The sequence below is a fragment of the Salmo salar genome, chromosome ssa18 (genome assembly GCF_905237065.1).
Source record: "Salmo salar chromosome ssa18, Ssal_v3.1, whole genome shotgun sequence".
In the NCBI taxonomy this organism is placed as follows: Eukaryota; Metazoa; Chordata; class Actinopteri; order Salmoniformes; family Salmonidae; genus Salmo; species Salmo salar.
In genome coordinates this window covers 26711174-26732952 of record NC_059459.1, presented here as the reverse complement: position 1 = coordinate 26732952, position 21779 = coordinate 26711174, and the positions used below count along the sequence as shown (strand labels likewise).

The window sequence follows — 21779 nt, the reverse complement described above, 5'->3', positions numbered from 1 at the left end:
ACTACAGATAAATCTTAATGTTTTGGCTACATGTATTTGTTTACTTACGGTAATCTACGTGTTTATTTCCATACTTACGGTATTTGAGAATCGAAACAGGGCGCAACCACTTATGTGCAAAAACCAACATGTCAGCGCCCTTGAGCAGTAGCACTTCTCTGGCTTTGGTGATGGTTAGCGATAAATGAAATCCAGAAAAAAATGTTTTATATGTTTTTATTTTCAAATAGTTGTTATGGTCGATACAACTGTACACACTATCCAAAACCCTTCAGAACGTCATATCACTTCAATTAGCTGCCATTGTGTAGTGCAAAACAAATCAGCTAGCTAACTAGATAATATTATAAACAAATCAACAAATTCTAAAGAGTAATATTGTTCCACTGTTGTATTGAACCTTTTATGCGAACCATTGTTTAGTATGGCTTTTACTCAAGCTGTCAAAATGCACTTAGGGAACGTGTGTGGTCGGTCCTGGATGTCCTCTTACCAGAGGGGGTCTACCGTCATGTCCCAAAGACAAAGAGATTACGGAGCGGTTCTATGCGGTAAATGTCAAAATTCGTCCCAAAAGCTTAGCCCAAATAGTAGAACTATGCATGCAACTCAGCCATTGATGATTACGAAGTTACTGTCAGTGGACGAGATCTTTGCCAGAAGATCATTACAGGACTACTTCAAGAAGATGGAGACAGAGTACAGAGATAGTCTGACAGTTGTCAACATGACAGAGGGACAGCAGGATGGTGAAGCGGAATTGAGAGTGAAGAGGACAAGAGTTTCTGTACTAGCCCCACTAATCCAGTACACCAGAGAGCTTCAGACAAAACAGCAGGAATTTGCTGAAACTGAAACATTACTGAAAGGTGAGGCCACACCTAATGTGTGATGTTCTATCAACAGATGCAGAAGGGCATCTCATGGCCAATAGGAATCAGCAGCTTGTGAGTTTGACATTGTAACAAACGGTACCTGTTCCTACATCTGGTGACTGTGTATAATGTATCCATCTTGTATCTACCACTGAACAAAAATATAAATGCAACAATTTCTAAGATTTTACTGAGTTACAGTTCATATTTGGAAATCAGTCAATTGAAATACGTTTATTAGGCCCTAATCTATAGATTTCACATGACTGGGAATACAGATATGCATATGTTGGTCACAGATAACTTTTTTTTTTAAAGGGTCAGGGCATGGATCAGACCAGGGCATGACCACCATTTGTCTCATGCAGTGTGACGACACCTTCGAATAGAGTTGATCGGGCTGTTGACTGTGGCCTGTGGAATATCATCCCACTCTTCTTCAATGGCTGTGCAAAGTTTCTGGATATTGGCTGGAATTTGAACACGCTGCCATACACGTCGATTCAGAGTATCCCAAACATGCTTGATGGGTGACATGTCTGTTGAGTATGCAGGCCATGGATGAACTGGGACATTTTCAGCTTCCAGGAATTGTGTACAGATCCTTGTGACATGGGGCTGTGCAATATCATGCTGAAACATGAGGTGATGGCGGCGGATGAATGGCTCATGGGCCTCAGTATCTTGTCACGGTATCTCTGTACATTCAAATTGCCCTCAATAAAATGTACTTGTCTTCGTTGTCCGTAGCGTATGCCTGCCCATTCCATAACCCCAAAGCCACTATGGGGCAGTCTGTTCACAATGTTGACATCAGCAAACCGCTCGCCAACACGACATCTGCCCGGGACAGTTGAAACCGAAGTCATCCGTGAAGAGCACTTCTCCAGTGTGTCAGTGGCCATCGAAGGTGAGCATTTGCCCACTGAAGTTGGTTACGACACCGAACTGCAGTCAGGTCGAGACCCAAGTGAGGACGAAGAGCACTCAGATGAGCTTCCCTGAGACTTTTTCTGACAGTTTGTGTCATCAGCTGCCCGTGTGGCTGGTCTCAGACGATCCCGAAGGTGAAGAAGCCTGATGTGGAGGCCCTGGGCTGGCCTGGGTATACGTGGTCTGCCATGGTGAAGCCGGTTGGACGTACTTCCACATTCTCCAAAATGACGGAGTTGTCTTATGGTAGAAAAGTGAAAATGAAATTCTCTGTCCACAGTTCTAGTGAACATTCCTGCCGTCAGTATACCAATTGCACGCTCCCTCAAAACTTGAGACATCTGTGGCATTGTGTTGTGTGACAAAACTGCACATTTTAGAGTGGCATTTTATTGTCCCCAGCAAAATGTGCACCTGTATTGATCATGCTGTTTAATCAGCTTCTTGATATGCCACACCTGTCAGGTGGATGGATTATCTTGGCAAAGGATGTTAACTAACAGGGATGTTAACAAATTTGTGCAAAAAATGTGAGAGAAATAAGCTTTTTGTGCGTATTGAAACATGGGACCAACACTTTACATTTTGCATTTATATTTCTGTTCACTATAAATGGATCTTTCACTGATAGTAAATTCAGTGAAATAAGAAACATTGTTTTTCCCTTTTTCCCTAAGATGACGACCCAGACATGCGTGAACTGGCAGTCCTTGAGAGGGAGGCTTGTCAGAAAGCGATTCAAGATGTTAGACAAAAGGTACACACCTGCATTTTAAGTTCCCCCTACAGTCGGAATAAGATGACACTGATAAAAGCACATTTAGGGTGGCGAAAGGAAATCGAATCACTCCAATCAGTATGGAAAACGTAGTTTGAGAAAATTACTAAACTATCATGTCTGATTCTTCTACATTCCTTCAGATCCTGTCCCTGTTGATTCCTGAGGAGGAGTCAGACATGAGTGACCTAGTCCTGGAGGTCACCGCAGGGGTCGGAGGTCAGGAGGCCATGCTCTTCACTGCAGAGGTCTTTGACATGTACCAGAGCTTTGCAGCACACCAGGGCTGGGGGTTTGACATCCTGGAGTACATGAAAAGTGAAATAGGTCAGTCACATTCATTAATTAACAGGTTTGTTGTTGTCAAAACATTCCTGTTGCTAGTGTTTACCCAAACCTTCAACTGACTCCATTTTATGAATGGTAACTTTGAGTGTGTGAATGTCAACTGTTTGCAGGTGGGTTACGGCATGCATCAGCCAGTGTCAGTGGTCCTAACAGCTACAAGAGGATGAAGTTTGAGGCAGGTGTGCATCGCGTGCAGAGAGTCCCTAAGACTGAGAAACAGGGTCGTATTCACACCAGCACCATGACAGTGGCAGTGCTACCCCAGCCCACAGAGGTGAGACCTTCCCTGAGGTATTTGGCCCTTGTACTTTTACAAGCTTTTAAAAAAGTAAAAATAAATCAGTGAAGTATTACCTTCTTTCTTTGGTAACATTACCACTGTTACCAAAGATTAAGTACAGACTTATTTTGCTAAGTGCTCAATTCATTATTTCTTTTTCAGATCACTTTCACAATTAATGCGAAGGATTTGAGGATTGAAACCAAGAGGGCGAGTGGAGCCGGGGGCCAGCATGTCAACACCACAGACAGCGCAGTGCGAATAGTTCATCTACCGACAGGTAATCTCAGCCAATACAATGCCGTAAGGATCAGACAGTGGAGTATGAAACTCCTATTCTTATATAATTTTGATTTGATTTGAAACCGATGGTAAATTGTGATTTGCAGAGCATGTACTCACAAGGAAAATCCACAGTGACAAATGTGCTTGGCTCTATTGCTTTGAATTAGACAGTTTCTCCTTTGAGTGTCTCCCTAGTGGCGTTTTATCTCTGTTTTGGGGTCATAGGTGTGGTATCAGAATGCCAGCAGGAAAGATCCCAGCTGAAAAATAAGGAAAAGGCCATGAAGGTTCTACGTGCCAAACTCTATAGTATGAGGCTGGAAGAAGAGACCAGTAAGCGATATACTGCACGGAAAGTCCAGGTACGAATCTGAACTGCACACATACAAGAATGTTGCATAGTGTTTCCATTGATCATCCTTGAGATGTTTCTACAACTTGATTGGAGTCCACCTGTGGTAAATTCAATTGATTGGACATGATTTGAAGAGGCACACACCTGTCTATATAAGGTCCCACAGTTGACAGTGCACGTCATAGCAAAAACCAAGCCATGAGGTGGAAGGAATTGTCCGTAGAGCTCCGAGACAGGATTGTGTCGAGACACAGACCTGGGGAAGGGTACCAAAACATTTCTGCAGCATTGAAGGTCCCCAAGAACACAGTGTCCTCCATCATTCTTAAATGGAAGAAGTTTGGAACACCAACACTCTTCCTTGAGCTGGCTGCCTGGCCAAACTGAGCAATCGGAGGAGAAGGGCCTTGGCCAGGAACCCAATGGTAACTCTGACTGAGCTCCAAAGTTCCTCTGTTGGGATATAAGAACCTTCCAGAAAGACAACCATCTCTGCAGCACTCCTCCAATCAGGCCTTTATGGTAGAGTGGGCAGACGGAAGCCACTCCTCAGTAAAAGGCACATGACAGCCCGCTTGGAGTTTGCCAAAAGGTACCTAAAGACTTTCAGACCATGAGAAACAAGATTCTCTGGTCTGATGAAACCAAGATTTAAATCTTTGGCCTGAATGCCAAGCGTCATGTCTGGAGGAAACCTGGCACCATCCCTATGGTGAAGCGTGGTGGCAGCATCAGGCTGTGGGGATGTTTTTCAGTGGCAGGGACGGGGAGACTAGTCAGGATCGAGGGAAGGATGAACAGAGCGAAGTACAGAGAGATCCTTGATGAAAACCTGCTCCAGAGTCCTCAGGACTTCAGACTGGGGCGAAGGTTCACCTTCCAACAGGACAGCAACAACAGAACACAGCCAAGACAATGCAGGAGTTGCTTCGGGACAAGTCTCTGAATGTCCTTGAGTGGCCAGCCAGAGCACGGACTTGAACCCGATCAAACTTCTCTGGAGAGACCTGAAAATAGCTTTGGAGCGACAATCCCCATCCAACCTGACAGAGCTTGAGAGGATCTGCAAAGAAGAATGGGAAAAACTCCCCAAATATAGCTTTGCCAAGCTTGTAGTGTCATACCTAAGACTCAAGGCTGTAGTTGCTGCCAAAAGTGCTTCATAATTGTACTGAGTAAAGGATCTGAATACTTATGTAAATGTGATATTTCAATTTTTTTAAATTAATTAGCAAACATTTCTAAACTATTTTTGCTTTGTCATTATCGGGTATTGTGTGTAGATTGAGGGGGGAAATAATTTAATCAATTTTAGAATAAGGCTGTAACATAACAAAATGTGGAAAAAGTCAAGGGGTATGAATACTTTTCAAATGCACTGTATGTTTACTACAAAGTAATTTACAAAACCTACACTTGAACTTTCCAAAAGACAGTGTTGTAGAAAGACAATGGACAGCAATGGGCAACAGTTAATATGGTTTGCAATGATAGAATCGACATGACTGACATAGGTGAGAAGGTTGTCTGTTGGAGGATTTACTGCCTTGAAAGTGGAAGCTGAGATGGGCTTGGGGGAGTGGGAACTCAAATAGTTGCCGGCTGTCTGTTGGTTACAAAGCTTTTTCACTAAGTGTTGGTCTGTATAGCACATTTTGTGTATTGACTATTTTTTATCTATCCTTTTTTTAGATTGGTACCAAAGGTAGATCTGAGAAAATCAGGACCTACAACTTTCCCCAGGACCGAATCACAGATCATCGGATTGGGAAAACAGTGCATGATGTCAGGGAGTTTCTTGTGGGCGAAGAGCTTCTTGAGGAAATGAATGTGGCTCTAGAGGAGTTCTCTAACCAGGAGATTCTCATGGACATTCTTGGAGAAAATGACTCTGATCAGTAATAGCCTATGTGGTAGTTTACATTAAATCTATGAAGCTATGCATGTTGTCTTTTGCAAGATCAGTGTGTTTGTTTGCCTTCCTGATTGTAGTTTAAGAGCCCACTTTACACACTCCGCCCATGGGTGTGAACTGCCAGTTCTCAAACTGCTTTTGTTTCTCTTTTAGCAGTAAAACTTCAAAATATATCAGTAGATACCCCCTCCCCCCAGCAAAGACAAAGTCTTGCCCAAGGAATTATATTTGTGTATGACATGACAGGTATTTGTCAGTGACTGCCTATTACTTTATTCATGCTGTGTTGACTGCCCTTTTCTTTAACCATATTTCAAACAAATGTTTAAAAGAATAAGAAAAAAAACATTGCACCAATATTTAAACGAATCACGCACACCTCGACATATTTTGTACTGTATTTTCCAAGAAAGGTTTTTAAACTGAAAATAAAAAATGGTATTTGTTTGAAATACTGGGGGGAAAATGCAGCGGTCTATTGCGCTCTGACGTAAACGTCAGCGTGCGCTTTCCTCGACTCCCATTGGTTTCCCGGTTTAAAGGTAACTGCCCTGCTTGTTCCTCATTGGTGTGCGCCTTTTGGACACGGATTTCAAATGTGTAGCTAGGGAACAGGCGCATTTTCATATTGTCCTCATTCAAGTAGATCTCAAGTTTGTGGAACCCCGGTTAGCAAAAGTTTAACAGCAGAAATAGGTGGGAATCAAGAAGTCATTCAAGTTAACGTTACAGGTATGAAACATTTTGTTACGTTACCTCAATTAAGTTTGCTATTATAGCTAGCTAACTTGTGTTCTGCTATGATATGTCGGATTTCATGTGATGCAGGCTGGTTAGTTTGTTGCAACGTTAATGTTAACGAATTTGACTAGCCATAACTATCTGGCTTAGCTAACTAGCTATGAAGTTTAATATTCATTTAACGTTAGGTAGCTAGTTAAACTGCTTTGTAGATATACGTTTTGCAATGACGTTAATGTCAATATTACATTGTCGTTTTTACGCGCAAAACGTACGCGCGTAAAATTAGAGGTTAGCTAGCCTTGGCTATCCTATGAATATAATAACCACAGTCAACATTACTATCTTTAATATAACTAAGGTTAACGTTATTGGAAAGATCTGATGCTGCAAACGACTAATGTTAACTATGATCTTTCAGTAGTTAACCACAGTATTTTACTCCAAATGAATTGTCTAGCCAGTTAGCTAACTTGGCTAGCTAGTTAGCTATGTTACAAGCTAAATTGGGGGGAACTAGGAGTGCGCCCTTTGGAGGGATTGCAGCTCTACGTTGTCTTTATACTGTTTGATCAACCAAAACAATAGCTAATGTTGCATTTTAGGGAATATAACTAACTAGTGTAAGTGGGCAATCCACTGGTTTGGTGCACAACGTGTTGTAGTTCTGACTAGCTATCCAGTTTGGCGCGTTTTGATTGAGATGAAACTGGCTAATGCAGCTTTTTTATCTTCTCTACCTCAGGGTTACAATTTGTGAACACAATCTGTCATAAAAAAATGAAATATCCGTCCAATTACGAGGAACCCCGATTTCCATGCGACATGGAGAAACATGTCACATACAAGGAGTCTGGCCTGAAAACCTCACCACTAAAGAAATGCGTCCAAGTAGTAGACAAATCACCGTGTGTCACCACAGCTGCCAACTTTGGCCTCAAGGATGATGTGAAAGGTATTCACAATAAGGAGAACAACCAACATAATGTGGACCTTGACGAGGTGAACCTCGGCTGTGAAGCATTCGAGGACAGCGGTTTCCTGTCTTTACAGAACAGCCAGATAGAGGACTTTGATAACATAAAGGAACTAGAGAAGTCTCCAGGACAGGATATATTCTCCCCAGGTACTCGAGGTGCTGATTATCACAACAAGGCTAAGCATACTGCCTCAAAACTCCCCATACTGAAGTTTCAACACGCTGTATGCCAAGAACTCGCCAACAGTTTCAAGAGGACCCAAAGCTATGACTGGTCTGTCATTAGCAGGCTAGCAGAGGACTCCGGCCTTGAAAGGGTTATTGGTGGGCACGTGGGCCTTGAATGTATGGACGTTTTAAAAGCACTGCTAGAGAGGGACATGAAGCACATCCTCACCAGGATCCTGCTTCTGCTAGGAGATGTCGACTTGATAAGGTAAACATGTGATCTTTACTGGTCCTATGACAGTTGTAGAGGTTTTTCAACTTGGAATTGCTTTTATACTCTTATGTATTCATTGACAGTGGTTAAAGTACTCAATTGTCATACTTGAGTCATTTTCTATTAAGGCATCTTATTACTTAAGTGAGTCACCCAGTAAAATCCTACTTGAGTAGGTCTAAAAGTATTTTGTTAAAAATTTGATACTTAAGTATCAAAAGTAAATGTAATTGCTAAAATACGCTTAAGTATCAAAAGTAAAAGTGTAAATCATTTAAAATTCCTTATATTAGGCAAACCAGACTGCTCCATTTTCTTTTTTAAGTTAGATAGCCAGGTGCTCAATCCAACACTCAGACATGATTTACAAATGAAGCAGGTGTTTAGTGAGTTCGCCAGATCAGAGGCAGTAGGGATGACCAGGGATGTGGAATGGCAGGTAGCCTAGTGATTAGAGTGTTATACTAGTACTAACCGAAAGGTTGCAAGATCGAATCCCTGAGCTGACAAGGTAAAAATCCGTCGTTTTGCCCCTGAACAAGGCAGTTAACTTAACCCCTAGGCAGTCATTAAAAATAAGAATTGATTCTTAACTGGCTTGCCTAGTTAAATAAAGGTTAAAAAAATATATATTTAAAATAACGTTCTCTTTATAAATGTGTCAATTGAACCATTTTCCTACCTTGCTAAGCATTCAAAATGTAACGCATACTTTTGGGTGTTATGGGAAATGTATGGCGTAGAAAGTACATACTTTTCTTTAGGGATATAGTTAAGTAAATGTTGTTTAAAATATATATATTAGGTACCCCAAAAACTACTTAAGTAGTACTTTCAGGTGTTTTTACTTAAGTACTTTACACCGCCATTTCGTTCATGGTGGGTTTGTTTTCTTCACAGCTGTAGAAAAGTGAGCAAGACTTGGAGAAAAGTCATCTGCCAAGACAAGTCTGCGCTCTGTAGATGCGACCAGGCTAAACAGAGACTCGGGGTAAGCGCTAACATTTAACTGGGGCTCCTAAAGTCATTGTATACCCTTTATCAGGTGGAAATGGTTTTGAACCACATTGATGGTTCGTTTTTTAGCTTGCAGCGGCTCCCAATTTTGCTAATCCCTTATGCTGATATGTTCTTTATCTGGATTAATTTACAGGGGCCCCTTCCAGTACTTCAATCTCAATGACCTAACCATAGGGTAATCCACTGTATGAATATTGTTTGGTAAATGACAGTGTCCTTTTGTTGTAGGACCCAAGAACCTCTGCAGGACTGGAGAATGTGGGCTCTTTGACGCGAGATGCAGCGCTGTCCCGGGTTGTGATGTCCTGTATGCAGAGAGTAGCTTCAACCCCTATCCAGAAGTCTACCCATAGGATGCGCTCCCAGAGAGAAGGCACACAGACTCTGTACTGCTCCCAGCAATCTCGCTTCAGAGAATACCAAGAGGTGAGGGTTGTGCTATCCACTTTGCATGTAAAGGTTCAGAGGACATGATGGTGCTCTGTGTACTTATTGAGAGTTGGTGTCACCCTTCAATCAGTTCCAAGAAAGTCATTGACATGTTCATGTTACAAATGATACAATGAGTGAGTTATGCTCTGTAGTCTTATACATTCTTTGGATTTGTTCTCTAGGCTGCCAGTTTGCTGAAGCAGCACGAGTCGTTGAAACCCTGTAAACGCTGTGGCTCTCCTGCCAAGCACAACGCAGGTGCCATGAGGGCCACCTGTACCCGCCTCAGCTGTGCCTTTGACTTCTGCACCCTGTGCCAGGGCCCTTTTCATGGCTCCTCAGCCTGCCACACGGGGCTGGCCCGGGGGCCTAGCAGCTCCAGAGCTAACCCTATCCTCATCGGCAGCGCTCGCAGCAAGAGGAATGTCAGGCGCCTGTGAGATCAATGCAGCTCTGGATGAAGACTCAATCACTAACCTTTTTAAAACCAACTCAATTTCAAATCTTATTTATTAGTTTTAGTCATAGACCTTTTAACACACTGCCCCCTCTCCACAGGCCAAAGGGATCTCGGGCTATTGGAATACCCTGTGTTAGAACACACTGTATTCTGTGACAATCCCGTGATGTCAGTTGTCTGGCATTAGTCGTCAGAAAGCGACAATCTTACTGGAAGCCAAAAAAATATCATTTTTACCTGAATTGTACATTCATTTAATATTTCTTCATGGAATATCTGTCTGTAAATATATCTTTTAAATGTGAGATGTAAATATTTATATTGTTGAAATAAATGTATCTTTTGGCATTTTCTTTTCTCCAAATGTATTTTTCAAAGCTACATACCACCAGGAAATGCGTGCGTACATACACAAACTTATTTTTAGAATTGAATCAAGCCCCGAGTGGCGCAGTGGTCTTAGGCACTGCATCTCAGTGCTAGAGGCTACAGACCCTGGTTAGATTCCAGGCTGTATCATAACCGGCTGTGATTGGGAGTCCCATAAGGTGATGTGCAATTGGCCCAGCGTCATCTGGGTTAGGGTTTGGCCGGGGTAGGCCGTCATTGTAAATAAGAATGTGTAATTAACTGACTTGCCTAGTTAAATAAAGGTTACAAGCTGAGCATGTCACAATGCCACTTGCTTCAAAAGCGCTGACAACTGGTGAAACTAAGCCATTCAGCCATTGGTGCCATACTGCAATGTATTCTCCAATGGAATTGGAAGTCAAGTCTTGTGGCTTTAACAAAGTTGTTTGGCCTCAACATCTCACCTCTTTATAAAGGAGTAATGATGCCAATGAATTAATGAAAATGCATTACTTGTTAATTCCAAATGAATTTCTACCAAGCTGCAAATGGTTAACCTCAACTATGGCCCTTTCCTCTTGTACCTCTCCCACATACTGCACAGGGGTTCCTATGCTGTGCTAAAATACTCATTACCTGGAAAGATGCATTGTTAACCTTAAGGAGTTGAAGGCTAGACACCAGTCATTCACACTCCCTTCATGGTCATAATCATTTGTCAATTAAGATATCATCAGTACATTGCTCAGGATAGCTGGCTCAGTGGATTACTCGACTAAGGGTTTGATAATGTGCTATATCTGACTGACAACAGACTCATTATTCTAACAGTTTGGAATGAGGTGCAATTTGTAGGGTGCACAGAGTGGAGCCAAATCATACCTGTCTAAAAACAACTCATGAGGTCCATGATACATTTTCGACCCATTTTTTTTATGCCGAGAAAAAGCTGAATCACCTCAAAAACAATTACTGGTATTTTCCAATAAAATCAAATTGGATGTGTAGGCTTATCTGAAAAGTTCATGTGTTTTACACATATTGGGGGCATTTCATAATTGAGAAATGTATGTTCAATTAAAAAGTCTCTGGGTAATACAAACACAATTTCTCCCGTCTGACTAAAATTGATTTCGTAGGCCTTATCTGCTGCCTGAAATAAGTGGTGCTTGGCCGATGTCTATGGTAAAGCAACGGGCCAACTTATTTCACCATTTTATCTTTCAATAGTGAAACATCATGCTCTGTGCATTAAAAGCATTTTGCTGTCACTTAAAATAGATGCACACCCAATACATCAGGGTTTTTTCCAATTAGCCTTCCTCTCAGCGTGCATCCTCCCTGTCCATCGGTGTCTGGCCACAGCTCCCTCTATGCACCTCTGCTCTCTTTAGCTGCCTGCTACACAAAATGTCAATGTGCAGTCGACCGTTCCGGCATGTGTCGTACCAGCCGTGGTGACAAGTAGCCATTTTTGTGACTCTTTTGTGCTCTGGGCAACACTCTCGGGATGGAACTACAATGAACAAAAATATAAACGCAACATGTAAAGTGTTGGTCCCATGTTTAATGAGTTATCAAACAGGCAAAATGTCAATAGAGAGACAGTAAATTTGTAGTTCAACGGAAAAGACACGAGACGTATGTGGCAGGGTCTACACACAATCACGGATTACAAAGGGAAAACCAGCCACATCTCGGACACCAACGTCTTGCTCCTGGACAAGCTAAACACCTTCGCCTGCTTTGAGGATAGTACAGTGCCACCGACGAGGCCCGCTCCCAAGGACTGTGGGCTCTCGTTCTCCATGGCCGACGTAAAACATTTAAGCGTGTTAACCCTCACAAGGCTGCCAGCCCAGACAGCATCTCAAGCCGTGTCCTCAGAGCATGCGCTGACCAGCTGGCTGGAGTGTTTACAGACATATTAAATCTCTCCTTATCCCAGTCGAAGGTCCCCACTTGCTTCAAGATGTCCACCATTGTCCTTGTACCCAAGAAAGCAAAGGTAATTGAACTCAATGACTATCACCCTGTAGCACTCACCTCTGTTGTCATGAAGTGCTTTAAGATGCTAAGGATCATAAAGATGCTTTAAGATGTTAAGGATCATATCACCTCTACCTTACCTGACACCCTAAACCCACTTGAATTTGCATACCGCCCCAATAGATCCACAGACGATGCAATCACCATCGCTCTGCACACAAGAACAATACCTATGTAAAAATGCTGTTAATTGACTAGCTCAGCCTTCAACACCATAGTACCCTCTAAGCTCATCATTAAGGTTGGGGCCCTGGGTCTGAACCCCGCACTGTGCAATTTGATCTTGTACTTCTTGACGGGCCACCCCCCAGGTGGTGAAGGTAGCAAACAACACCTCCACTTTGCTGATCCTCAACACAGGGGCACTACAAGGATGCATGCTCAGCCCCCTCCTGTACTCCCTGTTCACCCATGACTGCGTGGCCATGCACGCCTCCAACTCAGTCATCAAGTTTGCAGACGACACAACAGTAGTAGGCCTGATTACCAACAATGACGAGACAGCCGACAGGGAGGAGGTGAGGGCCCTGGTGGAGTGGTGTCAGGAAAATAACCTCAACGTCAACAAAACAAAGGAGCTCATCATGGACTTCAGGAAACAGCAGAGGGAGCACGCCCCTATCCACATCGACGGGACCGCAGTGGAGAAGGTGGAAAACTTCAAGTTCCTCGGCGCACACATCACTAACAATTTGAAATGGTCCAGCCACACAGACAGTGTGGTGAAGAATGCGCAACAGCACCTCTTCAACCTCAGGAGGCTGAAGAAAATTGGCTTGGCCCCTAAGACCCTCACAAACTTTTACAGATGCACAATTGAGAGCATCCTGTCAGGCTGTATCACCGCCTGGTACGGTAAATGTACCTCCCACAACCGCAAGGCTCTCCAGAGGTTTGTGCAGTCTGCCCAACGCATCACCGGGAGCACACTGCCTGCCCTCCAGGACACCTACAGCACCCGATGTCACAGGAAGACCAAAAAGATCATCAAGGACAAGCCACGGCCTGTTTACCCCGCTACCTTCCAGAAGGATGAGGTCAATACAGGTGCATAAAAGCTGGGACTGAGAGACTGAAAAACAGCTTCTCTCTCAAGGCCATCAGACTGTTAAATAGCCATCACTAGCCGGTTACCACCCAGTTACTCAACCCTGCACCTTAGAGGCTGCTGCCCTATGTACCAGTGGCGGTTCTAAACCATTTCAACTGGGGGGGCCAAGCTGGGGCCAGTTACATTAGATGTTATTGTTGACATATCGTTTTCTTCACTGCATTGCAGGCATTAGCAGGCAAAAGACCATGTTCATAATCATCATCGTTGCCACTGTCTAATAACGGATGTAAAAAAAGAACGATAGCAAAAATGTGTTATGTACAAAATTATTTCATACTGCACATTTAGGGGGGCCACAAGGGGGTCCAAAATCCCACCAATGTCCAGCAACTTCACACAGCCACTGAAGAGGAGTGGGACAACATTCCACAGGCCACAATCAACAACCTGATCAACTCTATGCGAAGGAGATGTCGCACTGCATGAGGAAAATGGTGGTCACACCAGATACTGACTGGTTTCTGATCCACACCCTTACTTTTTTTTTAAGGTATCTGTGACTAACAGATGCATATCTGTATTCCCAGTCATGTGAAATGCGTAGATTAGGGCCTAATTAATTCATTTAAATGGACTGATTTCCTTATATGAATTGTAACTCAGTCAAATATTTGAAATTGTTGAATGTTGCGTTTATATTTTAGTTCAGTCTAAGTGTAACACTTTTCCTCCCTCTTTCTTCCACTAATAGATTGTAGTATAAAGGAGAAAAATAATATTCATATACAGTACCAGTCAAAAGTTTGGACACACATACTCATTCAAGTTTTTTTTTTTTTTTTCTTTTTTTTCTTCTACATTGTAGAATAATAGTGAAGACATCAAAACTATGAAATAACACATATGGAATCATGTAGTAACCACAAAAGTGTTAAACAAATCAAAATATATTTTAGATTTTAGATTCTTCAAAGTAGCCACCCTTTGCCTTGATTACAGCTTTGTACACGCTTGGCATTCTCTCAATCAGCTTCACCTGGAATGCTTTTCCAACAGTCTTGAAGGAGTTCCCACATATGCTGAGCACTTGTTGGTTCCTTTTCCTTCACTCTGCGGTCCAACTCATCCCAAACCATCTCAATTGGGTTGAGGTCGGGTGATTGTGGAGGCCAGGTCATCTGATGCAGCACTCCATCACTCTCCTTCTTGGTCAAATAGTTGGGTCATTGTCCTGTTGAAAAACAAATGATAGTCCCACTAAGCTCAAACCAGATGGGATTGCGTATCGCTGCAGAATGTTGTTGTAGCCATGATGGTTAAGTAGGCCTTGAATTCTAAATAAATCGCTGACAGTGTTTCCAGCAAAGCACCCCCACACCATCACACCTCCTCCTCTATGCTTCATGGTGGGAACCACACATGCTGAGATCATACGTTCACGTACTCTGTCTCACAAAGACACAGTGGTTGGAACCAAAAATCTCAAATTTGGACTCATCAGACCAAAGGACAGATTTCCATTGCTTGTGTTTCTTGGCCCAAGCAAGTTGTGAACAGTTATTTGACTTATTAGGCCAAAAATAGTTCTGACATTAAATGTGACATTTTGAGTATGACCCACTTCTGATGTGTTCCTGATAGGTCCTTATCGTAAAGTCAGTTGTAGAGATTTAGTGAATAGAGTATCGCCCATCCTGAATTTTAACATTTTCCAAAATCACATCTTTAATTTTCTAAGTGCATCTTGTGACTTCAGGGTATTAAAAAGGGTTGGAATTCCGTGAAACCAGCAAACATGGACAGGAATGACTGTAAGTTGAAAGGAGACAGCCTTTGACTGTGAGTATGTGTCAGATGCCATTTGTGCTCTAAGCATACCAGATGATACATCTCTTAGCTGCCCTTTCCAAGACAGATACTCACATGGGTCATTCATTTCTCTGATTTATTGAACTCCAGCAAAACTGGGACACTTCTCCAAACGAAACCTCACAAATGAAGTCATTAGACTTTCACACAATCAGGTGTTTACCTACCCTGTTTAAGTCAGCAGTGGAGACGTCTATGAGTCATACAAGGTATACTACAGTAACTTACTTTAATTGATCTGATTCTGACAATTTTCAGATATTCACCATTTTTTGGGCCATGACAAATCAGGCAAGTTCCACAATTGTGTTTGTCAACATCTGCAGCGAGCGTCTTCAGTACCACATAACAGCAATACCTTCCATGCGTCCACAAAGATGCAGAGGTAGATATAATGTATGTGTTGTGACCATCTTTGTATCTGTGCCATTATAGCGTCTGTGACAGCATTGAGGCTATCTCCATTTTGAAGTAGGACATTTTCTTCTTCACGATTGGCTGATCCCTCCTGATTACTCGGTTGGACATGACTCTAACAGAGTCACCAGGAAGGATAAGCCAGTGAAGTTGGAAGTCCCACCAAGTCGACTACATTAAAATGGTGGAAGCCCTCAATGGCACTGCCCATACTAACACGGCCTTTTGGCCACTAGAGTTCAAGTCTGCCATGGACTTATAGAGCAGTTAGACACTGAAACCCAGCGGCCAATGAGTCTGAAGGACAGTTTCATGAGTCCTAGAGGAATTCTGAACATATGCCTCTGTAGGATGGCTGAGGGGGAATTGTGACCTACAGATCTTCTACTCTACTAGAACATTGGTAATGCTGTCTCTTTGATTGGGTAATTTTCCCATCAAAGAGTAATTTTGCTAGCCTGACTACCCACCCACCATGGCGCCCGGCCCAACGCCATGCCCACTATTGTTTCTTCTCCACCAAGAGTCTGGATCTGATTTCCTCTCCGACGTCTTGTGGCGAACACATTCTGACCATTCTGATTGGTCCCAGAATCCGACTGGTTGGGCCAATACTAATCATAAATCACATCACTGGCTTTTATACTCTGATTGATTAGAGATGATCCAATCGCTCATGACTTTGTTTTGTACAATGCCCCACATTTTCTCGCCAGGCAACCATTTTGCTACCGTTCTCTCTTCTCTGCTTCTCTCTCGACCTCATATCTCTCAGTATGTGATGGTGACACACACACACACACACACACACACACACACACACACACACACACACACACACACACACACACACACACACACACACACACACACACACACACACACACACACACACACACACATCATATATCACAGTGGTTTATGCACATGTCCAGACACAACCTGTGGGTTGATGTAGGACGAAGCTCTGGACCATGTGACACTGATAAGGAGTGACTGGCACCTGTCACCCAGCCATAGGTTGACCCCATGCTGTCATAAACTTTCTGTTGCAGGAAACAGGAGTGGGGGGCCAGGAAACAGCACTATTCCCCCCTGAAATCAGCAGCCCCCCTTCCCTTACCAAACACTCCAATCCCTTGAGAGTCAAGACTGAATCACCACACACTAACATTATCATTAGAGTATAAAACAGGTCTAGGAAGAGTGGACTAACACTCAGCTAAGTCATTACCAAGATACACTACATGGCCATAAGTATGTGGACATCTGCTCGTCAAACATATCATTCCAAAATCATATGCATTAAATATGGAGTTGGTCCCCCCTTTGCTGCTATAAGAACTTCCACTCCTCTGGGAAGGGCTCTGTGCAGGCCAGTCAAGTTTTATTTCGACAAACCATTTCTGTATTGACATCACTTTGTGCACGGGGGCATTGTCATACTGAAACAGGAAAGGGTTTTCCCCAACCTGTTGCCACAAAGTTGGAATCACAGAACAGTCTAGAGTGTCATTGTATGCTGTAGTGTTTAGATTTCCCTTCACTGGAACTAAGTGGCCTAGCCCAAACCATGAAAAACAGTCCCAGACCATTATTCTTCCTCCACCAAACTTTACAGTTGGCACTATGCATTGGGGCAGGTAGCGTTCTCCTGGCTTCCGCCAAACCCAGATTTGCCCATCAGATTAACAGATGGTGAAGCGTCATTCATCACTCCAGAGAACTTCGTTTCCACTGCTCCAGGGTCCAATGGCGGCAAGCTTTACACCATTCCAGCCGACACTTGGCATTGCGCATGGTTATCTTAGGCTTGTGTGTGGCTGATCGGCCATTTCATGAAGCTCCTGACGAACAGTTCTTGTGCTGACATTGATTCTAGAGGCAGTTTGGAACTCGGTAGTGATTTTTTTAAATGTAATTTATTTATTTTTTTACCTTTATTTAACTAGGCAAGTCAGTTAAGAACAAATTCTTATTTTCAATGACGGCCTAGGAACAGTGGGTTAACTGCCTTGTTCAGGGGCAGAACGACAGATTTGTACCTTGTCAGCTTGGGGATTTGATCTTGCAACCTTTCGGTTACTAGTCCAACACTCTAACCACTAGGCTACGCTGTTGCAACAGAAGACTCTGCGGTCCCGTTCTGTGAGCTTGTGTGGCCTACCACTTTGTGGCTGAGCCGTTGCCTCTCCTAGACGTTTCCACTTGGCAATAACAGCATTTCCCTGCATTGAGAAGAAAGTGAGAATGGAGGGCTGGGTGGAAAGGCATTTGGAAAGTATTCAGACCACTTTAATTTTTTCACATTTTGTTATGTCACAGCATTATTCTAAAATGGATTAAATCGTTTTTTCCCCTCATCAATCTACACACAATAACCCATAATGACAAAGGAAAAACAGGTTTTTAGAAATGTTAGCAAATATATTACAAATGAAAAAAATCACATTTGCATAAGTATTCAAATCGTTTACTCAGTACTTTGTTGAAGCACCTTTGGGAGTTTCTCCCATTCATCTCTGCAGGTCCTCTCAAGCTCTGTCAGGTTGGATGGGGAGTGTCGTTGCACAGATATTTTCAGGTCTCTCCAGAGATGTCCGGGCTCTGGATGGCCACTCAAGGACATTCAGAGATTTCTCCCGAAGCCACTGCTGCGTTGTCTTAGCTATGTGCTTAGAGTTGTTGTCCTGTTGGAAGGTGAGTCTTCGCCCCAGTCTGAGGTCCTGAGCACTCTGGAGTAGGTTTTCATCAAGGATCTCTCTGTACTTTGCTCCGTTCATCTTTCCCTTGATCCTGACGAGTCTCGCAGTCCCTGCCGCTGAAAAACATCCCCACAGCATAATGCTGCAACCACCATGCTTCCCCATAGGGATGGTGCCAGGTTTCCTCCAGACATGATGCTTGGCATTCAGGCCAAAGAGATCAATCTTGATTTCATCAGACCAGAGAATCTTGTCTCTCATGGTCAGAGCCATTTAGGTGCCTCTTGGCAAACTCCAAGCAGGCTGTCATGTGCCTTTTACTGAGGAGTGGCTTCCGTCTGGCCACTCTACCATAAAAGCCTGATTGTTGCAGTGCTGCAGAGATGGTTCTCCTTCTGGAAGGTTCTCCCATCTCCACAGAGAAACTCTAGAGCTCTGTCAGAGTGACCATTGTGTTCTTGGTCACCTCCCTGACCAAGGCCCTTATCCCCCAATTGCCTAGTTTGGCCGGGCGGTCAGCTCTAGGAAGAGCCTTTGTGGTTCCCAACTTCTTCCACTTAAGAATAATGGAGGCCACTGTGTTGTTGGGGACCTTCAATGCTGCAGAATTTTTTTGGTACCCTTCCCTAGATCTGTTCCTCGACACAATCTTGTCTCGGAGCTCTACGGACAATTCCTTCGCCTTCATTGCTTGGTTTTTGCTCTGACTGTGAGACCTTAAATAGACAGGTGTGTGCCTTTCCAAATCATGTCCAATCAACTGCATTTACCACAGATGGACTCCAATCAAGTTGTAGAAACATCTCAAGGATGATCAATGGAAACAGGATGCACCTGAGCACAATTTCTAGGGTCTGAATACTTTTTTTCTTTCTGTTTTTTTACTTTTCATAAAATTGCAACAATATCTAAAAACCTGTTTTCACTTTGTCATTATGAGGTATTGTGTGTAGATTGATGAGGGAAAAAATATTTAATACATTTTGGAATAAGGCTGGAACGTAACAAAATGTTAATAAAGGGCCGGGGTCTGAATTCTTTCCGAACGCACTGTATATAGTGTATGTTGAGAGCATTGGACGGGTACGTTTTTCAGGATGGCAGTCACAGAATTATTCCCTGCATTAAGAAGAAAGCGAGAATGGAGGGCTAGATGGAAAGGCATATGCATAGATAGATGCAGAGGCACACACACACTGTCCATTTGTCAATTTAAGGTAAGGATGGGTCGCTTTAGTGGTACTGTAGTCTTCCGATTACTATCCATAGCCAGTGAGAGCAATCAGTCAGAGATCATATTTAAAAATGCTGGACCTGACCGTCCTTGAGACTCTTTTTTTTACTCTCAGAGGGCCTGCAGGGCCATTAAGATCAACAGTATTGACAGTTAATGAGTGTTGCCTCTCCACAATGCAGGGAATAATCACATATCATTTGCTTTACAATGGGGAGTGGACACACACACACAAATGCGCACACACACACACACACGTTTCACTTATTTGGGATTGATTGAATAGGCCCCTACACTCTTAGATAAAATGGTTCCAAAAGGGTTCTAGGCATAGGATAATCCTTTTTGCTTCCACATAGAACCCTTTTGGGTTCCATGAAAGGGTCCTACATTGAACCCAAAAGGGTCGTACCTGTAACCAAAATGGTTCTACCTGGAACCAAAAAGGGTTATTCAAAGAGTTCTCCTATGGAGACAGCCAAAGAACCATTTTAGGTTCTAGATAGCACCTTTTTTCTAAGAGTGTATGGTTGGCCACTTTATTCAACTGAAAGTTTTTGTGTATTTGTTTGCTGTCCTTAGTCACCGCCATGGTGATTTGCCTTGCCCAAAGCACCTTAGCAATGATGAGAATGTGATGTGACAAATTGAGATGCATGGGGCCGAGCACAAACTTTATCAGCATCCTGTCTCCTCAAACATTTCTGTTTGCCCTGCCTTCAGAGAAGGTGGTTGTTGGTGACACCAAAAAGATGATGTAAAACAGGTTTTAGGATGTTATCTGGTCAAAAGAAAATCTGCACATTTTCTTTTGATTTAGCTATACTTATTGTTGGAGTTGCTGTTTCCTGGTCATTAAAAGCTTTGACATAGATGCAAGTTGACAGTGATTTGGACTTATTTTTAAATTTGGGATCCCACATAAGTCCTGGCTAACAGTAAGATAATTTAATTTGGACTCCCCCTCCCAGCACATTGCTTATGACATTTATGAGTCAAATATCCTGTGCCATTTCGACACTTGTAAACATACTGAGTCATGACTTTTGTGGCACGTTTTCACACTGGCTTACTGATTCCAACATAGTGAGCATCCATCTCAACATGATGTAGGAAATATGACAGTGTTTTCTGTTCATATTAGTTTAACATCGCCATGTAAGAGAGTCAGTGAACACTTTTGGAAACACTTTACTTGACACCCAGCGTCATAACACGTTATGACACGGTCATAACCATGTCATAACAGCTGACATAACTTGTCTTAACCTGTTATAATATGGTCATAACACTGTCATGACCCATATATTTAGACTTGTTGTGACATATATTGCTCATAAAAGTTTAAAAGGCCACAGAACCTACCACAGTAGTTATTTTATGGGTGATTCTGACACCTACATTAGAATGCCAAAGCCCACAAAACCTACCACACAAGGCAAAACATTTCATTACACCTTAGCCTACTTGTCAACAGTATGTTTAAAATGATCATAATTGCGCACACATTGATGTCAGACATGCACCTACCCCAATGCTCTGTTGCTGATGACTGGGATGAATGCAGGAGCAGATTTCAGGAGCAGGACAAGACACCCTCTTTTAGACTGATGATTGACATAAGGGCATGTACGTGATAGGCCTATCTGGCTTATATGATTATGAGGGTCATAATGCTTCTTGACAGCATCATAAAGTGTATTTTCTTAGTCCAAGTAAAGTGACAAGATTGTCATAATGCTTCTTGATAGTGTCACAAAGTATATTTTCTTGGCCAAGTAAAGTGACACAGGATGGTCATAATGCTTCATGACAGTGCCATAAAATGTATTTTTTACAAGTTATTTAAAGTATTATGAAAAAAACATCACTGTAAAGAATTCAATACAACAACAAAGGATTTAAGAACCCACTTTCAAACAAAAGGAAACTTCTTGGCAGGGAAAAAACTCATTTGAATAAATGTGTGTTTTGACACTCATATGTAGGTGTCATAACCAGCCATAAAATAACGCAATATATGTCACAACAGGTGTAAATATATGGGTCATAACAGTGTTATGACCATATTATGACATGTTATGAGCGTGTCATAACATGTTATGACACTGGGTGTCAAGTGAAGTGTTACCACACTTTTTACTTGTCGAAGAAGAGAGCACAATCTTTTCAAGGAGGAACGATATTAGATCTTCTTATATCGTGCAGAAATTATACAGTGAACTAAGTGCAATGTACAATACAGTATAGTCAATGA

General features: G+C 42.6%; 2 protein-coding genes across 2 annotated transcripts; both read left to right on the top strand.

Moving 5' to 3' along the window:
* Nucleotides 1-106: 106 nt before the first annotated feature.
* mtrf1l (mitochondrial translational release factor 1-like) lies at nt 107-5794 on the top strand. The gene is made up of 7 exons (XM_014154842.2): nt 107-869; nt 2486-2565; nt 2730-2913; nt 3045-3208; nt 3377-3494; nt 3725-3861; nt 5547-5794. The coding sequence occupies exons 1-7, from the start codon at nt 425-427 to the stop codon at nt 5754-5756; spliced, it is 1338 nt and encodes a 445-aa protein (XP_014010317.1). The 5' UTR covers nt 107-424; the 3' UTR covers nt 5757-5794.
* Nucleotides 5795-6342: 548 nt separating this feature from the next.
* Nucleotides 6343-10191, top strand: fbxo5 (F-box protein 5). The gene is made up of 5 exons (XM_014154843.2): nt 6343-6501; nt 7256-7925; nt 8832-8922; nt 9180-9377; nt 9566-10191. Exons 2-5 carry the CDS (start codon nt 7291-7293, stop codon nt 9821-9823), a joined length of 1182 nt encoding a protein of 393 aa, XP_014010318.1. The 5' UTR covers nt 6343-6501; nt 7256-7290; the 3' UTR covers nt 9824-10191.
* Nucleotides 10192-21779: the final 11588 nt, after the last annotated feature.